General features: G+C 39.9%; 2 protein-coding genes across 3 annotated transcripts; one reads left to right on the top strand and one right to left on the bottom strand.

Annotated features, from left to right (window-relative positions):
- Positions 1-1442: 1442 nt before the first annotated feature.
- def8 (differentially expressed in FDCP 8 homolog) lies at positions 1443-15545 on the bottom strand. Of its 2 annotated transcripts, XM_084064011.1 has the most exons (12): positions 15408-15545; positions 13599-13727; positions 10607-10704; positions 10204-10353; positions 8555-8696; positions 8067-8231; positions 7398-7525; positions 6967-7080; positions 6578-6658; positions 4011-4151; positions 3662-3771; positions 1443-3392 (listed from the first exon to the last, which is right to left on the bottom strand). In XM_084064011.1, exons 2-12 carry the CDS (start codon positions 13711-13713, stop codon positions 3299-3301), a joined length of 1338 nt encoding a protein of 445 aa, XP_083920137.1. In that variant the 5' UTR covers positions 13714-13727; positions 15408-15545; the 3' UTR covers positions 1443-3298. The 2 variants fall into 2 exon arrangements, with proteins under 2 accessions (XP_083920137.1, XP_083920138.1); XM_084064012.1 differs by lacking the exons at positions 13599-13727; positions 15408-15545 and adding an exon at positions 12096-12416.
- A 1062-nt stretch (positions 15546-16607) lies between these two features.
- On the top strand, positions 16608-17756 carry LOC311043721 (kelch domain-containing protein 3-like; the record flags this gene model as incomplete). Its single annotated transcript, XM_084055076.1, has 1 exon — positions 16608-17756. One exon carries the CDS (start codon positions 16608-16610, stop codon positions 17754-17756), a length of 1149 nt encoding a protein of 382 aa, XP_083911202.1.
- Positions 17757-19525: the final 1769 nt, after the last annotated feature.

Genomic DNA, 19525 nt, shown 5'->3' with positions numbered 1-19525 from the left:
AGTATGGTCCGGGACGCCCAGGGGTCCTTGAAGGTTTCAGGGGGTCCCCTGCAAAATAAAAAATCAGTAAACTAACTCTAACCCTAATACTAACCTACTAAAACTATACCACTTTAACCCTATTTTGATCCCCTATTTTTGAAACATTGTGAAAAGAATTTTAACTAGAAAAAGTGCTCCTCGGAGCACAGGTCTCTGCCAGGTCTGGTACGTTATTGTGGCGCTATAATAGGCCAATGTGAAAAGGGTGCCATTTCTTCTTAGGCCTTTCACAGCAATCGGACTCTGCATTCATGAATTGTTCCAAAAATGTGTTTTGCTAAATTAGACCTGCTGGTGGCGCTATAACAGGCCAATGTGAAAAGGGTGGCATCCTGCAAACTTTGGAAGCCAACCTTAGGCAATGAGAATGAAATCTGGAAAATTGGACTGATCCGGGTTGATCACATGAGTATAGAGATACTGTGTACCGATTTGCATGACAGTTGGATAAAATCTGTAGGAGTAATATCAAAAAATGGGTTTTGCACAAATTGGCCTCCTGGTGGCGCTATAACAGGCCCATGTGAAGAATTTGGGGCAGAGGTTCTGAATTGGCATCCAGAGAGTGTGTGTGCAGTTTCGCAGCGACCGGGCCAACGGTGCCGGAGATTAGCTGCTCGCACACGGGCAGGACACACGGACGGATGGACAGGGGGTAAAACATACTCTCGCCAGGCCGAAACAACAACACAATTATTCTCTTATGGGGTCCCTGGCACAACAACTTTTCAGATGGGGTCCACAGCCAAATACATAGTATCGATTTGGGGGGTCCTTGAAAAGAAAATGTTTGAGAACCAATGATCTATAAGCTACTGATAAGGCAGTATAATCTGTCTCTCACAGGAGTTTTTCTTCTGCATTGATTTTTATGTGTTGGTGTCACCTCCCAAATGGCCAAAACTCTGTCTCACAAATCAAAGTTTATGACAGAGCCTGTAGCTATGTCAAGAGATGTTGACTGACATTAGTGAGAACATGCTGTGCATCAGTGATTTTCTAACTAGTAAGATCTTAAGGCACACCTGTATTCATGCAGAAAATAGCCAATCTACAAGCTCACAACATATCACAATGCAACATGTCGTGAGTTTAAGATCTTTTTTTATTTTGTGTGTGGCGAAATACATAAAATAAAAATAAAAATAAAGTTTTCTCGTATGACATGCCCAAAATAGGGAGGCCAGGTTAAGGTTAAGGTGTTTTTTTTTGGGTTAGAGAATTTGCATCTGCATTGGAAAATTAGTGCACAAAATAAGTGATATTGTATATAAAAAAAATATGAAATTTAACCTTTTGGATAGCTGCATTTATTGCAATAATCATAATCCCAAGGCTGTTTGGGAACATTGATTGCATATGATAAATCATGTCTACATTGAAAACAACTCTCAACACCATTCCTCAGTCTATCTACATCACTTTATTCATGCAATAGTCCACATGATTTGACAACTACCACAGATTATGACAGCACAAACTTATAAGATCATTATTCAAAGAAAGCTTCCATTAATCATGCTGAAATATAACAGACACAACTCATTATTTTAAAACAAATAATGTTAAGTCAGTGTTCCCAAAAGTATCATTCAAGATGTTTGCCACTATTGAAAAAAAAAAAAATCTGGACCTTGAGGCAGGCTGTCTACAACCATACACATGTAATGGTAAGTGCATTAATATGGAACAGGACTAAATGCATACAAACTTATAGCTGACAGTCTTATGTGAACCGTGTGAATAATGGATTATGAATGCATCATATTTCTCACTCATCAATTGGGAAAGCACTGCACTAAAAGTAAGTGTATTAAAATTATATTCAATTGCATGATATTTTGTTTTATTAAATGATAAAATATTATTATAGTATCGCCTTTAATTGTTATGTGGGTATTTGCTACAGTACATTTGCTAATTATTCGTCTACATTTACCCATTCTAACTATTTGGAGCAGTGGCTGCCATTATGAACTCTGAACTCTAATCCTTTCATTAGAATGAAGAATTTAGGACGCATAGGCTACATTGATAGTATGTTCTTAGCCATGACTATTTACATTTAACAAATTGTTAAAATTGTAAACAACGAAGTTTGGTGGGTGAATATTTATGAACTCATGCAGGGGAGTACAAGCTAAAAGTGCAAATGCCCCATTTAAATCAAATATTGTTCTAAAGGCCTGGAGGTGACATGAGTGTATATTTTGTTAAAGATCCCTTGAAATGAAAGTTAGACAAGTTAAAATAAGTATTGGAATCTGTTACTTAAATGGGTGGGTAATTAGCATTAGAGACAGTCCTAGCCAGCAAGAGATTATTATATGGGGTGGGGGGTGCGGGCGGGCAACATTAGTTTTTGATCACACGGCTTGTTGCAAACTAGTTGAAAATGTTGATTTTTAAATTACTGATGGCATTTCGTCCGATATGGTGGTGAAAAACAAATGACGTAAGTGATACCAGCTAGTGAGGAGAAAAGCCCACACCGTAGTGTAATGCCTTCAGTTTGCGAAGAGATGACAGTGAAAATGTCACTCACAACCAACATGTTAATTTTATAGTCTAGTATACATTAGACATTTATAGTGTATCAATCCCTTGGTGTACAATACGATGAGTAGCTTAAGTTCTTTTTAGTTTTTCATTTCAGGGGATTTTAACGTTGATTATAAGTTGACACAGTTGAGGTTTTCAATGGCAAATATTACATGCAGAATGACCATCTGTATTTGGTTTTTCTGTACAGGTCCGTTATGTTTATTTAGCAACATTAGATTTTTTAGTAAATAGACATACATACACCACACACATAAACACATCATAGTACTTAGTACAACCAGTCTCAGAGTATCAAGTAAAATCTTGGATTAAAAATAAAAAAATGTCCAGATGGGCTTGTAAGTATACCCTGCTATCCATTATTTAGTGCACTGAAATGGAATAAAGACACTTAGAAACATCTCCCACAAAACACAGAGACTGTACAGAATAGCTAGACAGCTAGTCACTGTAGTCAGAACACTTATCAGAATGTCTTGATAGAGTGGTATGCAACATTAAGCCTGATTTCTACTTTGTTGCGCGCCGGGGTCGCACACCGAAAATGGCTGTTCTACAAGCTCACAATGCTTGTAATGTATATCTGCTATTTTCAGTGTGCACGCAAAAAAGTATAAATCAAGCCTTAGGCAAAGTGCAAAATCCACTAGTAGTCACAGTAAACACCAGGTACGCTCCTCTCCCATGCCATTCACACTTCCTTCATATCTGATGGATCATCATTCCTGCGCTCTGTCATCCGGGCACATCGGGGACAAGTTGTGGAGTTGTCGTAGTAACAATCTCTAACAAAACAAACAAAAAAAACAAATATGGTATAGAGATAGAGATACAGAAATATAACAATTGTTACTACTGCTACCCAGCATCCATATTCTGGGGGGAACACAAAAGTTCACAACGTGTCGCGTTTGTGAGCTTGTAGATCGGCTATTTATGGCCAAAGAGGTTTGGTGTAGATGGAAAAAAGCAGTCTGAGTAAGTGCAGTGCGGACCTAGGTCAGTTTTACTAAGGGTTTAAGTGGTTAATGTTTGATTGATGTGATTGGCTAACCTGTGGAAGACAGCAGAGCAGTCATGGCAGACTGACGTGTGACTGTCAAAGGGGAACAGGATGTCGCCCTCCTTACACAGTTCACACACAAATCCTTTGGCCTGACACCGCTATGTGCGTGCACACACACACACACACACACACACACACACACACACACACACACACACACAGTGTTATTCAGGACAGCAGAACCCTTATAAACTTGACAACAAAACAAGACATTATGCAAGAAGAAAAACAACATTATGCAAGAAGAGACTGTGTTAAGTGTGAAATGTGGGCAATAAGATTATGGAGGAGACTTCATCAGTACTATGCTATGTGTTTTATGCATGAACAAGCCTACCTCACAGTCTAATTTGATGTGCTTAGCAAACGTGGTGTGGATCTCGGTGAGAGAGCAGCTGAGTCTACCACTGGAGATGTCAATCAAGTCTTGTAGTGAGTACATGTCATCATTCTCCACAAAGTGCTGGCGGTCATGGAGCTGCGGACATACAACATCAAAAGTAATGGGATTAGCACATTTGTACAATGATGAATCACAAAGTGTACAACATGAAATGATGAAGGAATACTATAAGATGAGGGGGAAAATCTGCTATGGTATACTGTATGTGACATTACAAAAACACGGCGAGCAAAGACCAAATGTAATTGGACAAAAGAATCTAAGCACTAACACTTTTAGTGTGATGTCTGAAAAACAAATAATTTAAAGATACAGAAATGGCAATGTAGATGACATTTAAAAAGCACAAGTTGACAGGGAGGATAACCTTCATTAAAAGGTTGTTATTAAATCAGGTATCAGTGTATGATCTAAATTATGTGAGCTCTTCTGATGTCTGCCCATCATTGAATAAACTAATAAACTAATAAAAGTAGTTAATTCCAGCAACCACCACCAACATCGTGACCCAAGTACATAATTGTCCCTGGCACAGGTTCTTAAACATTTTCAACCTTGTATCTATTTCCAGCCTTGTAACTAAATTGCTGGGGCCTAATTTATAAAAAAAAGTTCTAGTATTTATTTTTAAACATTTTTTCCCACAATATATCTATGGCTAATTAATTTAAACTGTTTTTCACCATTTTGCGCCAGGCTAAGAGTCTAAAAAGTCCCTAAAGAACGTGTCCAACAGCAAATGTTGCCCAAAGGGTGGTGCACTGGTGCTAGAGAAGTCATGGGGTCACCAAAATCACAACACCTCGCAGAGCGAGGCCTTGTGAGCTTGTGGATCGGCTTTGGTGTAGAGGGAAAAAAGAAGCAAACCAAGTTCAGAGCCAAACTTCAAGTTTACAAAGTATTGAGGATTCAAGTGGTTCAATGTCTGAAATAAACCAAATAAAAACATTGATCTAATCAACACTGATGATAGTCAATGAAACTATCTATGCAATCCATGAAAAAGTTTAATCTGCAATATAATTCTATACAATGTAGTGGGGGGTCCCTGCTTCATCTCTCGCTCAGCTAAGGGGTCCTTGGCCTGACAAACGTTGAAAAAAACTGCTATAGGGTCCATCTTGCAAGCTGATTAGATTATGAGATATCTTGTGTGCAAAGCTGACATTGTGGCCTGGGGGTAGCACGACTAGAGTAAAGGTCAAGTGGAAATTTGGCCTACGTGTGGCACTAGAGGTAAGGCCATTCTGTCGTTCTGTTTATTAACTGTTACAATCAATGTTATCCATCATAATGTGCCTTAATGTACAACAACAATGATCCCTTGGTCATAACAGCACATTATGGCAGAAGCGTGATTATGACCAGAGGGAGTCAGATAAATCATGTGTTTCGACAGTACATTGTGTCAAAGTGTTTTATAAAGTCTTGAATGAAAAACATCAGCTGCAAATCATGTACTGATGGTGAGAAACAAGAGCTACATTTCAAGGCAAATTACATTAGGCAGCAAAGCAAAATGAGAAAATTGAGAAAATAACAAAATAACCTGAAAAAATGACATCACAACAGCATCATGAGCTTGTAGATTGGCTATTTTTGCCTAATGTTCATCTATTTTTGCTGAATGTTTGTCTATTGTCACCTAATATGACATGCCAAGAAAGGGGATGCTAGGGTTCAAGTGGTTCAAGAACAAGTCAGTTACAGAAAAGAGCACTGAAATACCACCTACTCCCTTCATGCCGGGACACTGCACTGCTGGCAATAATCTCTAATCTACAAATACAATGAATAAATGTTGATGTGATTGGGCAGACTGTTTCTTAAATTCACTTCTATGATTTAATGTTGGAAGTATCTTGGAGGGGCATAATGTGAATATAAAGTGTGCAGTACACTAATATGATAATAACACAACATATAATCTATGTTTAGATCACTGTGCATAGACACTAATAAAAGAAAGCAGTCGTTCACACTATAGGCAAGCACTGGATATGTGAATACATCATTTCATATTTTTGTACCTGGCCATGTTCTGGCAACTGATGGATTACTTTGGTGGAACCAAGAACACCAACCAGTTTAACCTAAGCTTGGTACGTGTATAAGTTGCTGAAAACTGTGGACAGCCTTACTACAGATCACAACGCAACATCGCGTTGAGACGTATTGATGGTGGTTAATCAGTGAGATATTACTCCAAATAATATTGTGATGTGGGGACATAGAAACACTTATACGGTTTAGATTATAAACCTTATAAGTGTTAATGTCCCACATCACAGGTTTCTCATCACAATTTCACATATTAATGCATATAAACGTTGAGGACACTACTGTTAAAGCTTCAAACACAAATCAAGCACATATAAATGAATTTTCCACATGGTGGCACTGTTCCCATTAATCCTGCACATAAGTCATGGCATGAGAAATATGACTGGATATCAGATTGCTACTGCAGTATGAAGTATAGATTTTTAAGCGGCGCTGACCTGCAGTAATAGCCGAGCCTCCATTGCTTCCTTACAAGTGATAAAATATGGCTTCATCAAAAGGATATCTTGACGAAGCTTCTGTAAGAGTGGTCAACCATGTAAAAATCACACACACACACACACACACACACACACACACACACACACACACAGAGCAATTATGACGATTATGCGGCATCAGGCAATTAGCTACTTGTGATAGGCCGACATGTCACTTAAATAACATGTCAACTACATCTAGAAAGTGTAGTGCACATGATCAGAATTGTGGGCTTTAATCGGTCTAAACTCTTGAGTATTTTCATTCCAAACCTTTCAAGACTCAAAATACTTTGTTATATATTTGATATAACCGCCTCATCAATAAAGGTCAGGCTACTACTCACCCTAATCTCCACCAGTTCCTCCACAAAGTTGAAGAGCAGCGGGTTGATTTCTTTCAGTTTGAGGACAGGTCGCGGCATCATCAGAGCCAAGTAACGAAATGAGGATCGACAAACCTGACCAGCAGACAGATTGTCAGAGCACATACTGACTGGCTCATGCATATGCATGTGCGCGCACACACAATCTCTAGTAGAGGACATTTCCTTAACCCATTACGACCGGGGAACGCATCTGTGTCATTTTAAGATTTCTTCGGTTTATAGCACTGCACTCGGTGCCGTGCTATGAGCTTGTATATCTGCTATTTTAAATACTTAAAATGACACCGATGCGTTCCCGCACTTCCCAGTCTTAATGGATTAACAGATTTTCAGATGCAATAGTGAAAGCACATTGCACTGTGCCAATTCAGTGTGGTAATCCAGGGTACCTTGCGTGGTTCAAACTCCCAGTTGTGAATGACCCGTGCTGGGATGATGGCTGTGTCATTCCAGTGACATGTGCTGCAGTAATACTGGCCTGTGTAGTCACACTGTCTGGCCTCACAAGGAACACCCCCTATGAGATGACAACCGCAAAGCATTTAAGCTAATTATAAAACAGGAAATACAAAAGGAAGGGTAATGTGTTTTAATTACAAACGCCTTTAAAATACAATGGAATGGTAATGTGTTTTGTTTTAATTACAAATGGCCTCATGAACAAAATCATGACAGTGTCATGTCCTTGTGACTATATTTAACTATAGATTCCTACTCCCCAAAGTGCTTTTACCGTACACTAGCGTGCAACAGTTAATCAAACTAATACATGTAATCGATAATAAAAAGTAATTGCTAATCGATAATTCAATAAAATAATAAAATATAATAATCAATTAATGATCAATCGCTATTTTGGGCATGTCATTCTAGGAGAAAAGTTTCACAAAATTAAAAACGTATTCTTAAGTATTGAAAATAGCCGATCTAGAAGCTCACAACGCATCTCATCGCGACGCATTGTGAGCATGTAGATCGGCTATTCAGGCGATTCTCGATTAATCGAAGAAGTAATTGATATCATAATCGCTACAAAGATACAATGTATGCACACTCACTCAGTGACACAGGAGTGCGACATTCTGCACAGCGGTAGTCTTGTCGGTCCAGTCCTATTTCAGGACAGATGCTGAGCTCATACTCGGACTGGTGGCTAACCTTTGACCTCACACAAGGCTTGGTGATTAGGTTCATGCACTTGCTATGGCAACGGTAATAGCAACCTGCAATATTAAAAACAAAAAGAGACAAATCCGGCATGACACATTTTTAATCATTTTACAAATAAATTATTCTAGGTAGAATATCCACCGTAGAGATAGAAGTGCCCTTGAAATGTTGGCAGTGGCTATTGGTCAATGTCACTTTGACTATGCTTGCACATCGTGGTACACTAGCAACCCCAAGATTCTCAAAAAGAAATGACGGAAACTCACGGTTGAGGTCTATAGAGCCCCGCTACTAGCATAAGTCTATGGATATAAACTAAACGTCACAGTTTAACCTAATTTTCACCAAGCATGAATTAGGCTTTAGTGTCTCTCACCTGTACATGTGTACCATGTCTGGATAAGGCCCCATATGATGGTGCTACACTTGTCACAGGTCTGTTTGACACTCTTGCTCTTTTCCTTGGAAAAGCGGTGCTCCAAAAGAACTCTGAGATTGGGTTCGTCCTCCTCAGGGTCCTGTTGAGGAACAAAAGAACGGAGACATCAACTTACACTACATGTAGAAAGGTGAGGAATAGAATAGGAATCAGAAGTTTATGAATGGGTTTGATTGATTGAATACTTTACTGACTTTATAAGTACAGGCAGTACAACAGGTGAAAAACACAACAACTGGATGACACAAAAAGCCAAACGCTTGTTTCCATTGTGGTCCAGAAGCAAGCCAAGCTGGTAGCATCTTAGCCAACAAGGCCTCTACCTTCACCTCCCTCCTCGTACCATCTCTCCTGACCTCTCTTTTAAGCTGTATTTAATCATTTCAAACCAAATAGACAGATGGTTTGGGACCCTTGGGAACTCCCTAAACAAAAGAGAGTAGTAACACTGTGCTTACCCTCAGGCTACAACTAGATCAAAGACAGGCCTGTGCCAAGGTTTAAGAAGGTGTGATTCAATCAAACTTGAAACAATTTGACATAGAATTTTGACAATACACATTTTTTTTAGAGAGGGTTGCTTAAAAAAAAGCTATTACACCACCTGTTACAATATGCACTACAAAAATATGCTGCTGTACCAGAATTATGGTATGTTGCAGGGAAAGGTGAGGTTGGATATATTAACATAGCTGCAGCTGTTTAAAAACATTGTATTGACTGCTTACTTCTTTGGAGACAATTACGAGTACAGTACGAAATCTTATGGAATATAACCTTCATATGTGGGTGTATGGAGCAGCACAGACTCTAGGGGATGACTGCTCTGCTTTTAGACTCTTAATCTTGTTTGATACAGTCAAGTTTCTCCATGGTAACAGGAGAAGCAGTTCATTAGTTTTGTTTCAAAAGGAAACATTGTTCAGCTGACTGTTCAGCTGGTGTCAGATGACTGCAGATCAATGTCATCCACAAACACAGTACCAAGTCTTTTTTGTTTTGGACCATTCCATGTTGTTAAGATCCTGAATGTGAGTAGAATCACATGTTCTTTTTATTGGTTAAACAAAAATATATGTTCTTCAGAGAAATACCACAGCAATGTTTCGGTCTCACTGACCTTCCTCAGACTGCATAAAGGGCAAGTATACTGTTATAAATTATGTATACTGCAGGTCATCAAGCATCAGTGTGGCAATCATTAGGTGAAATATGTTTTTATGGGTTTAACAATTGACATAACCACAGTAAACGAGCACCATGAAAGAGGACATGGATGACGTTAAGATAAGAAAACCCTGACTGTGAAGCACAGTGACATGGACATGGAGTTTTCATTCTCCCATATACTGTATAGGTTGAGCTTTGTCTATAAATTCTATTTTGAAAAAAAAAGGCAGCTGTGTGCATTGTGTACAGGCTCTGTACATTTTCTCAAACACTTCCCACTTCCTGATACTGGATATATATCTTTGAAACATACGCAAATGTGTCTTAATTTCACAACTTATTTTAAACTAGTCAATTTAGCATGCCACTTTCTGTGCTTTTCTTCACAGCTGTCAGTTTACTCCTCATCCTCCTACCTTGAGCTCTTGCAGTTTGAGGCGCAGATGAATGAGTTTGACTACTGTGTCTTTCTGTCTCTCCGAGTGTTCAGGCAGCTCCAGGATCAGCCTCTTACAATCCTCAATGGCCAGCTTCAGCTGTTCAATATCGGATGCAACAAATGATCTCTGTAACATGATACACACACACACACACACACACACACACACACACACACACACACACACACACACACACACACACACACACACACACACACACACACACACACACACACACACACACACACACACACACACACACACACACACACAGTTAATATATAAGAATGCATACACACATATAAGAAACATTATATTTCATAGTTTCTGCTGACTCATTTTGAGTTGAACTAAACAACAGGATTTATACATTACTTACCACAGGTCTTGAGAAGTGGTCTTCGGCTAGACCAAGATCCATGGCGCGATCAGAGCTCAGGGTTCTGGTCTCTGAGGAAAAGAATTCAGGTCTGGCCTCTAAGGAAAAAGGAAGGCAGCACAAAGCACTGTTCTCATTACAAGAACACACACTGTGCTCTGACTTTTATGTTCAGGCATGCATGGTTAATGCTCACATACTGTATGACAAGCCCTGCACTACACTTCAACCAATCACTACAGATCAGTAAAATGACCTGTTGGGAGGATTCACAGGTGATCGTCTTCATCATATCTAGTGATATATATCCTAACTCTGTGTTAAAAGACAGGAAAGTTCTGCTGTCAGTATAGATCACAGTGCAGCTAATTCACATATATTGTGTGATGAAAGGGATTCCAGTTAATCATGTGGTACTACTTGGTAACAAGTGAAAACGTTTTCACTTTACAATAAAGATCATCTTGCTTTAGCAACGTTTGACCAAAAGGTGTCACTATAGGGACTAATTAGGTAAGGAAGACCTTTGTGTCTCATGTGTTTCAGCTTCAACCAGCTGATGGCCGCTCAGATGGTTGTGATGTGCACTCGGGTGGAACGGGGGAGCACTTGGCAGTAAGTTCAGTGTCTTGCTCAGGTACAATTAAGAGCCTAGTTACGATGGACCCTGGCAAAAACAGAAACCTATGACTTCTCTGTTATTTGTTATGTCATCTCTGTTATGTTGGTAGGACTGGTTAACTGGAAGTTGAGCCATTCATTTGAAAAGGAGTCAAATATTATGTTTCAATGTGAATACATTTAGCTGGCCAACTCTGAACTAACGAGGGACTTTTCTATAATTATTCTACAGCGCAGAGCGAGAGAGAGCACAAGTGAAGCTTAAGTTTTATAACAGATTTATGGAGGCAACAGGGCAGGCAAAGGGGACTAATTAAAACTTGTACATGCGCCACTGGGAAAATAAATAATCAAATTTAATTTGATGGTTTGGGTTGTGTAGAGAGCATATATTTAATATTCATATTTGCTTAAATAAATGGATAGATTACTCTAGCAGCATCAAAAAGCCCACAGGTGATGTTTCGGCAGCAATGTCTTCTTCAGAATAAGTAAGACGATACAGACTGGATCCGCAGATCCAGATCTTAAAATAGTCAAATCAACACTAAATTTATATTTAAAAAAAAATCTGTGTCAGGTTTTGTGATGTTATACATCTGCTTTGTGCTAAAATAGATACCTGTTTCACTTGCAATGTAAGTAAATGATTAAACTATTTTGGATTATGCACTTCTAATTATAGAAGAAGCAACATTCTGAGTTACATCATTATTATAGAATTATAGAAGAAGCAACATTTTGAGTTACATCATTGCAAGGAAATTACACAACCCAAACTTCTACCAAAGCGTAATCATATCATATATATATATATATCATTCAACAAATGAATGACATAAAATACAATTATTCTAATTTATGTTACCTGCATACACCTCAGAACAAAACATGATGACAGTTTCTCGGACACAGGAGGCAGACCACACCAATGTACAGTACTCCAGTGAACTGAGCTCCGAACAGTGTCAGATGTGTCGTGATCTAACAACAAGGCATTTGACTTCCAAATCCTCAAATATGAGAAGTGTTCTACATACAGTAACTGCCTACACTGTAGTTACCGTCCACTAACTTCTCACTTCCTCCTGCTTGGCTACTTTCAACCTCCTTATCCAGGGACTCAGTTACAGTACATCAAGATCACTTCTACTTCCAGTGATGCATATCATATCACGAGTGGTCCTAGATCAGCCGAAAAATTATCAGAACACAAAAACAGTGGACCGAGTGCCGCACTATGAGCTTGTAAGTCTGCTATTTTTGAAAAATCATGAAAATGTGTAAAAATCTTTGAATATACATATATTTAAAGCAAACATTTGTAACTCAAATATTTGCTTCTGGGGGGGTCCCTGGAACAACATATTTTAGAAATGTTCGCTTTAAAAATATATATATTCAAAGATTTGCCCAAATGTACACCATTTTTCTAAAATAGCAGATCTACAAGCTCATAGTGCTGCACTCGGTGCTGAGGTATGAGCTTGTAGATCTGTTATTTTTTGAACAGCCAAAGAAATCTGAAAATGACACATGCGTTCCCGGTCTTAATGGGTTAAACACTTTCTGAAGGAACATGAAAGCAACAACAGGGTCTGACCAGTTTTTGCTTGAGTGTTCCTTCAGAAAGAAACTGACCCAACTGATCCAAATCGCTCTCTTGGTTATTTCCTCATTCTGCCTTAAGTATTTGGCAATGCAGACGACGTAAGATTACTTCTCTGTAAAAGAAACAAAACAAAAAGCCTCTGTATGGCAACAAGCCGTGATCTGTGACTGTGACATCAATGAATCCACAGTGTGCAGCATTAATCTACTACTGACTATGCTGTGTGTAAACAGCAAGCAAAAAACAACAGCAAGTACATGCAGCTCTCAGAATACCAGTCCATTCTGCTATTACCGTTATGTTACTTTTTGAAACCCTTTGCTGCAAGATAATCATGAACACTTTTTACTTTAATGTGTGGGACACCCCATATTGATGAACGATACATATCAATGTAATGTAAATACACCGGATTTAGCGAAGATGCTAATTTACATCCGCAGCCAACAAACAAGAACAGATTACTCTGGCTCACTGCTGAGCACTACTGCTAGTTGGTACAGTGCAAATGTACCAGTTATTATAATGTAAATCAATGTAATAAGTGTCACACCCACATTCTGCAACTTGAACCTGTATGGGGACGAATAACCCCCCCCCCTTGATTCTTGATTTTCTTGTGTGCTGGATTATAAAAAGCTTTGAGGAACTGTAAAGACTAAGGATCCTAAACAGGGAACTTAAGGTGTGGTAATGTTTTACAGTTAGGAGGATGCTTTTAATGATAATTTGCCTCCGGAGCATTACAGAGAGCTTTACCGTATTTTGGGGGGGTCTCGCCTCCGTGGACACCATCGTCCTCTTCCTCCTCCCCGCGGTCAAAAGGGTTGAGTCGTTGTTGACGGAAAATCGCGAGTCTCTCATCATACGCCATTTCAATGGCTACATCTAGGAACAACAAAAAAATAGAATTATTATAATACAGTCACCCTGTGGACAAGTACAGTATAATTGTCCTAATAGTCGAGATGGGAAGCAACTTTCAGGTTGACTTACATGGATACATGATACATAGCCAGACAGCAAAATATTTAAAGGGAAACGTTGCAGATTTACAATATAAAATATAAATCACATTGTTCTGATGTTAGGAGATCAATAATGTAGTGTGGCAAATGCCACATCTGTGTATTTCTTGCGTGGAAAACAATGTAGCCTACTGAGCCTTAGTGTGTGGCAACTATTGTATGTGGCAGTCCACACCAAAGTAGGAAATAGTATGTACAGGGTCCACTCATAATTCTGACCTCCCATTATTCCGAGGTCCAGTAGTCCGACAAAGGTTAGTGTGAGGTTAGCGCAACAGGCCAACTTAAAGAACATATAGTTGTGGGTGTGTTTCATTGAGGTCAGGTGTTACTGTGCATCAATACGGACATCCCCAGTACAGTTAACATCTAATTGAAACACACACACAAATAATGTTATTACCTTCAATTGAATTTACCCATCTGTTCAGGGTTCAAGGTTGTGCTTTATTGTTACATCTTATGTACAGGTACATTAGAGTAAACCTTATTTTGTTTGGCTTCCTTCAGACAATGCAGCAGCATATGTAATAACAACAACAATAGTAATAATACAACCGTAAAAAGATTTTAAAAGAAAGAGAGAGAATGCAAAAAAGAGCAAAGAAAAGAGAACATCAGCGTATGTACACGTGCATACAATGTTGGTATTTTATATACACCAAAAATATGTGGGAAAAGGTCCATAATGAAGGGGCTGTGACTGGGATTGTGGAAGGAGGGACAGGATGAAAAAACGCAAGGCACAACAAGGACACTCAGGTGACTGTGTGTGTGATATGTGATAGACATATATACACACACATATATATATATATATATATATATATATATATATATATATATATATATATATATATATATATATATATATATATATATATATACATACACACACACACACACACATACATACATACATACATATACATATACATATACATATACATATACATATATATATACACACACACATATATACATACATACCAGGTACCAGGCCATACAGCTCAGCCATAAACATTCAAGGCCATATAATCTGTTCTAATTTGGCTCAGTGCTGGTAGGATATCATATGGCTACAGTTCAGTTCTTCTGGCTATATCGATTTGGGCCAGGCTGCCAGCTGCTTATTTGCTGACTGTGTGTTTAATAATTGCCATCAAAGCAAGGAGCCACATAAAAATAAATACTATACTAATACTAATCAAACACTATAGCGCCTCAGTGTTTATTATCCTGAAGTCAACCACACCAAATGATGAGGCAGGGTGGTGTGGTTCAATCAATCTGGAAGGGACAACAACAGCCATGGCTATGATGGCTATACAGCTTACTGAATGTCATGTTGCCATCAAATAAAGCGGTAGACATCATATATGCTGCTAAACACTGCATAGGAAAAGAGTTCCGATTATTTTGGATATTTCCGACTATGGTTATCATCAAAGGAACATGTTTAAGCACAATGTTGAGGCTAAAGCTAACCAGCTAGCTGACGTTATCCAACAAGCATGAGCTAAAAATCTAATTATCTTACCACATGGTCGACAGTATTTATCACAAAAGCTTATGCGCGTTCATTTTTGTAATTGGACATTTCTTCCAAATTGTCGCGTAGGGCTAACGAGCGTTGTGCTAAAGTGGGCTGTTTGTTGTTGTCCTGCAGTCCCACACACTGTTGTTCTCTGAAAGGGCTGCCGGGTCAAACAGCGACACCTAGTGGACCCCTGCTGCCTGTCCATCAGAAATGTTTAAAAGCAGTTCTCGAAAAAAGAAATATGACTAGGACGACCTAGCCTCCGTCTGAATTCAGCTAAGGAGGACCCCATACATATTTATGCTGTGACACCCATTTGAATATATTGGGACCCCCATAAGAGAAGACTAGATTTGCCTTTCTATACTGTAGGAGGGGAGATCCTCGTTGGGAGAGTGAAAAATATATGATCTGAATAGTCATTCTTAAAAATGCTCTCATTGGGTCAATTCTAGCCAGTGAAATAATAGTGATTAGTCACATTTATTAAACTGTTCCTCATTTTGTTGAGGACCCTTCATGGACCTCCCTGGGGGGGGGGGTCCTTGTGGACCCCACTTTGAGAACCACTGGTTTAAAGAACTGCAGGAACTATTTAGGCCAAATCAGCTTGCCCACAACCAAGAAAACAAGACATACTGGGTCAAAAACCTGTATATGGCTGGGCTTTGTCAGAAGTCAGAATAAGTTTTATTGTCACTTCCACAACAGCCTACAGACTAGGCATGCAGAGGAGCAAAATACCGTTCTCCACAACTCATGGTGCTTCACATTTAAAAACAAATAATTTTGAGTAGGCAATGTGTAGAATTGTTTGCAATTTCAATGTAATCAGTGAGTGTCTGGTATTCAAAATACTCAGAGGATCAGTGCCCATGTAACTACTTCTCCAGAGTGAGAGACGCCCATGGCCATAACACCATAGGGAACTCCTCTGACCTTGTTCCTTGTTTTAGTGTTGTTGTTGACATGTAACAACAACACATGTATTGTCTCAGGATGATGAATTGAGTACAATGGACCACAATGGAAACAACAGACATCGGCTTCCCTGATTGGCCAACCCATCAGCTTTTGGCGGATTGGCGAAGCTTTGCTTGACCTTTGTCTTGCTTTACAGAGATAAGGGGTGGCGCGCGCAACCGTGCTACTTTTTGCACAACAAGAAAGATATTTTTGGAGCGACACTGTTGCTGATGTATGTTTCGCTGGACGCTACACCTGACAGGAGGACCAAAGAGAGCCCTTAATGCTGCTCTGGCAGTGGGGCACAGGGTGTACTCCTTCGGAGGGTACTGTGCGAAGGAGCCATACTTTTATGAAATGGGGCAGATTGAGGTGCAAGTCTTCAACACAGTGTCTCTGCGCTGGATGAAGCTGCCCCCAGTGACAACGGGAAGAGGAGAATGTCCCCTTGAGGTACCCTACATGCGCGACGGCCACACAGCTGTGCTGATAGAAGATATCATCTACATCTGGGGAGGGGTTACCATCTGGTGGGGTGTTACGATCTGGGGGCAAGTTATGCACACATGGGAGTACCACAACGGGCTTTATGCATTTGATGTCAACACCCACAGATGGTTCAAGCCCAAGGTTTCTGGGACTGTTCCAGGTGCGAGGTGTGGCCACTCAGCCTGTGTCTTGGGGAAGGTTATGTATGTCTTTGGTGGATTAAACCTGCTGACTGGATGCAATAATGACATCTACAAGTTGGACACCTTTACAATGGTCTGGTCTTTAGTTAACACCAGAGGCACTCCGGCACCTGTTTCAGGTTGTCACTCTGCCACCATCATCGGGACAAAGATGTTTGTATTTGGGGGCCAAGCAGGCCAGGTCGAGATCAACTACGACAACATCAATGTGTTTGACACAGATACCAACTGCTGGCTGAGCGCACCTTCTGCACATCTTCTTCCAGAAGGACGAGGGGGTCATTCAGCTTTTGCCTACAATGGAGAGCTGTACATATTTGGTGGCGACAACTGTCTTCTCTACCGGACCTTCAATGATCTGTGGAAATTCAACCCAAAGACCTTCTCCTGGAAGAAGGTCGAGCCCAAGGGGAAAGGCCCATGTTCACGGATGTCTAGGATGTGCTGTTGCATGGTGGGAGATCATATCATCCTCTTTGGAGGATACAGATATACACCCATTCCAGTGGATGTGAACAAGGTGCCTGATCTGTATATTTTATACTTAAGTCCTAGTCTGAAGATATTATGCAAGCTAGCAGTTATTCAGTATGGTCTGGAGCAGTCAGGACTCCCACAGGACATCAGATGGGAACTGTCAGCCATGACTTGTAGGTGTCCAGTATTTCCACCTGCCTCCCTTGGATGGTGATGGGAGTGATAATGTCAGAGAAGTTCCAGGCAATGGAACAGAAGAAAGGGAAAGATGTGGGCAAATCACTTTGGGCAAAGGAAAGAACAGTATATGGAAGAGTTCTTCAGGAAACAGATGTTTGTATTGGAGACAAACTGGGAGTGAGTAAAATGACCGCGAAGGTGGAAACCTTTATTTAACCATTCTTTTTTTTAACCCATTTTTGTATTGACACATTGGAAGTGCTAGCAGTTACTCGAAACTGGACAGGAAGGTCAACACAATCTGCTTAAGTTTAGCGTCTGCCGCTTCAGAGATCTTGCCATCGGCCCTAATTGTTGCAAGCATTTCCTGGTGGCTGCTGAGGATGTGTGCAAGGAAAGCCTTCTCGAACTTTGTGATCTTGCTGGGGTCCATTTTGTCAAGGTGACCTCTGACACCAGCATAGATGACTGTTACCTGCTCCTCGATGGCCATGGGGCAGTACTGTCCCTGCTTGAGCAGCTCAGTGAGCCTAACACCCCTGTTGAGGAGCTGCGGACACCTTTTTAACCTGAAGATCTGTAAGAATCGAAAAGTGAGTTGCAGGCCTTCTTTTCTTAGATTTTTCATACCACCATACAGACTACACAAAAATCTAAATCCAAACCCCGACTTAAACGTACACACACTCTGTTCTTTTTGTTTCTTTGGGGGGCTCGTCTTTTTTACGGTGTGCCCCTTCAAGAAGCTAGCTGTCTATGAGAAGGTTTCTGCGTGTGTCAGAAGATAATTTCACAAATCGCTGGTCCGATCAGCACCACATTTTGTATCCATGCTGCCAGTAGGCTACAGAAGTGGCCTCCACTATTTGTTTTCCACATGTTAAATGCTTTGTGAAATATTTAACTTTTATTTTACAGTGGAAGTCAATGGGACTCCGAAACCTTTCCAAAATTTGTAGTCATGTCCGATTATATATGAAATGTCACAGGCTGAAGTCAGACATCCACATTGGAGCCACACCTTTCCCCTGTGGATCCTGAGCTCTACATTATCAAATTATTTTCTGCCCTGCCTGTAAGCATATGAGATCAGAATTGCCAGCTACTTAGGGTTTTCTGTTAAGTCCAACCAAATATAATTCTCACACATTGACACCCCTTCCTGTCATCACAGTTTGTACATGTATGAAAGGAAATAGGTGTGACTGAAACGGCTTCTTCCAGCACACCCCGCTGTACTGCCCCCACTCACACAACCCTCAGAGACATGAACATGCTTATTATATACTAAGCATGAGATCGGTCCCGTTGGAGCCAATGTATGCCCATGTATGTCATCAACACGACCAGCAGTTTTTTGATATTAGGGATTCTTGTCCATATTTAGTTGATCGGTTGTATGTTAGTGGGTAGGCTACCGCAATAGGTTTCAATATTTTGAAACCTATATTGAGATATAATAAGGAATGTGTGAGTTTTTCTTTGCCCACTTGAGGGTACCCTCCTAGGTTTTCCTCACACACTACTGCTATTTACAGTATGTCCTGTTTTGAGCCTAATATCTGCATTGCTTGACTACTACTACTGACCCATGTGATGTGACAGAGATACTGTACACAAATAACCAGCAACACAGCCTGTCATAATTTTCCCTTTAATAGACTTAAAATAATGAATAGATATAAATATAAATATAAATGTAGCCATAAGTGTAATGTACAATCTATCATAAGTTATCACCAGTAGTTAACACACATTAAATGAAAATCAGCCATGTTTAACCAGACAATGCATCTTATCTGG

Source organism: Gymnoscopelus microlampas, assembly GCF_963454915.1.
Source record: "Gymnoscopelus microlampas genome assembly, chromosome: 1".
In the NCBI taxonomy this organism is placed as follows: Eukaryota; Metazoa; Chordata; class Actinopteri; order Myctophiformes; family Myctophidae; genus Gymnoscopelus; species Gymnoscopelus microlampas.
The sequence above is the reverse complement of the archived record's forward strand: the minus strand, read 5'-3'. Positions and strand labels throughout refer to the sequence as shown.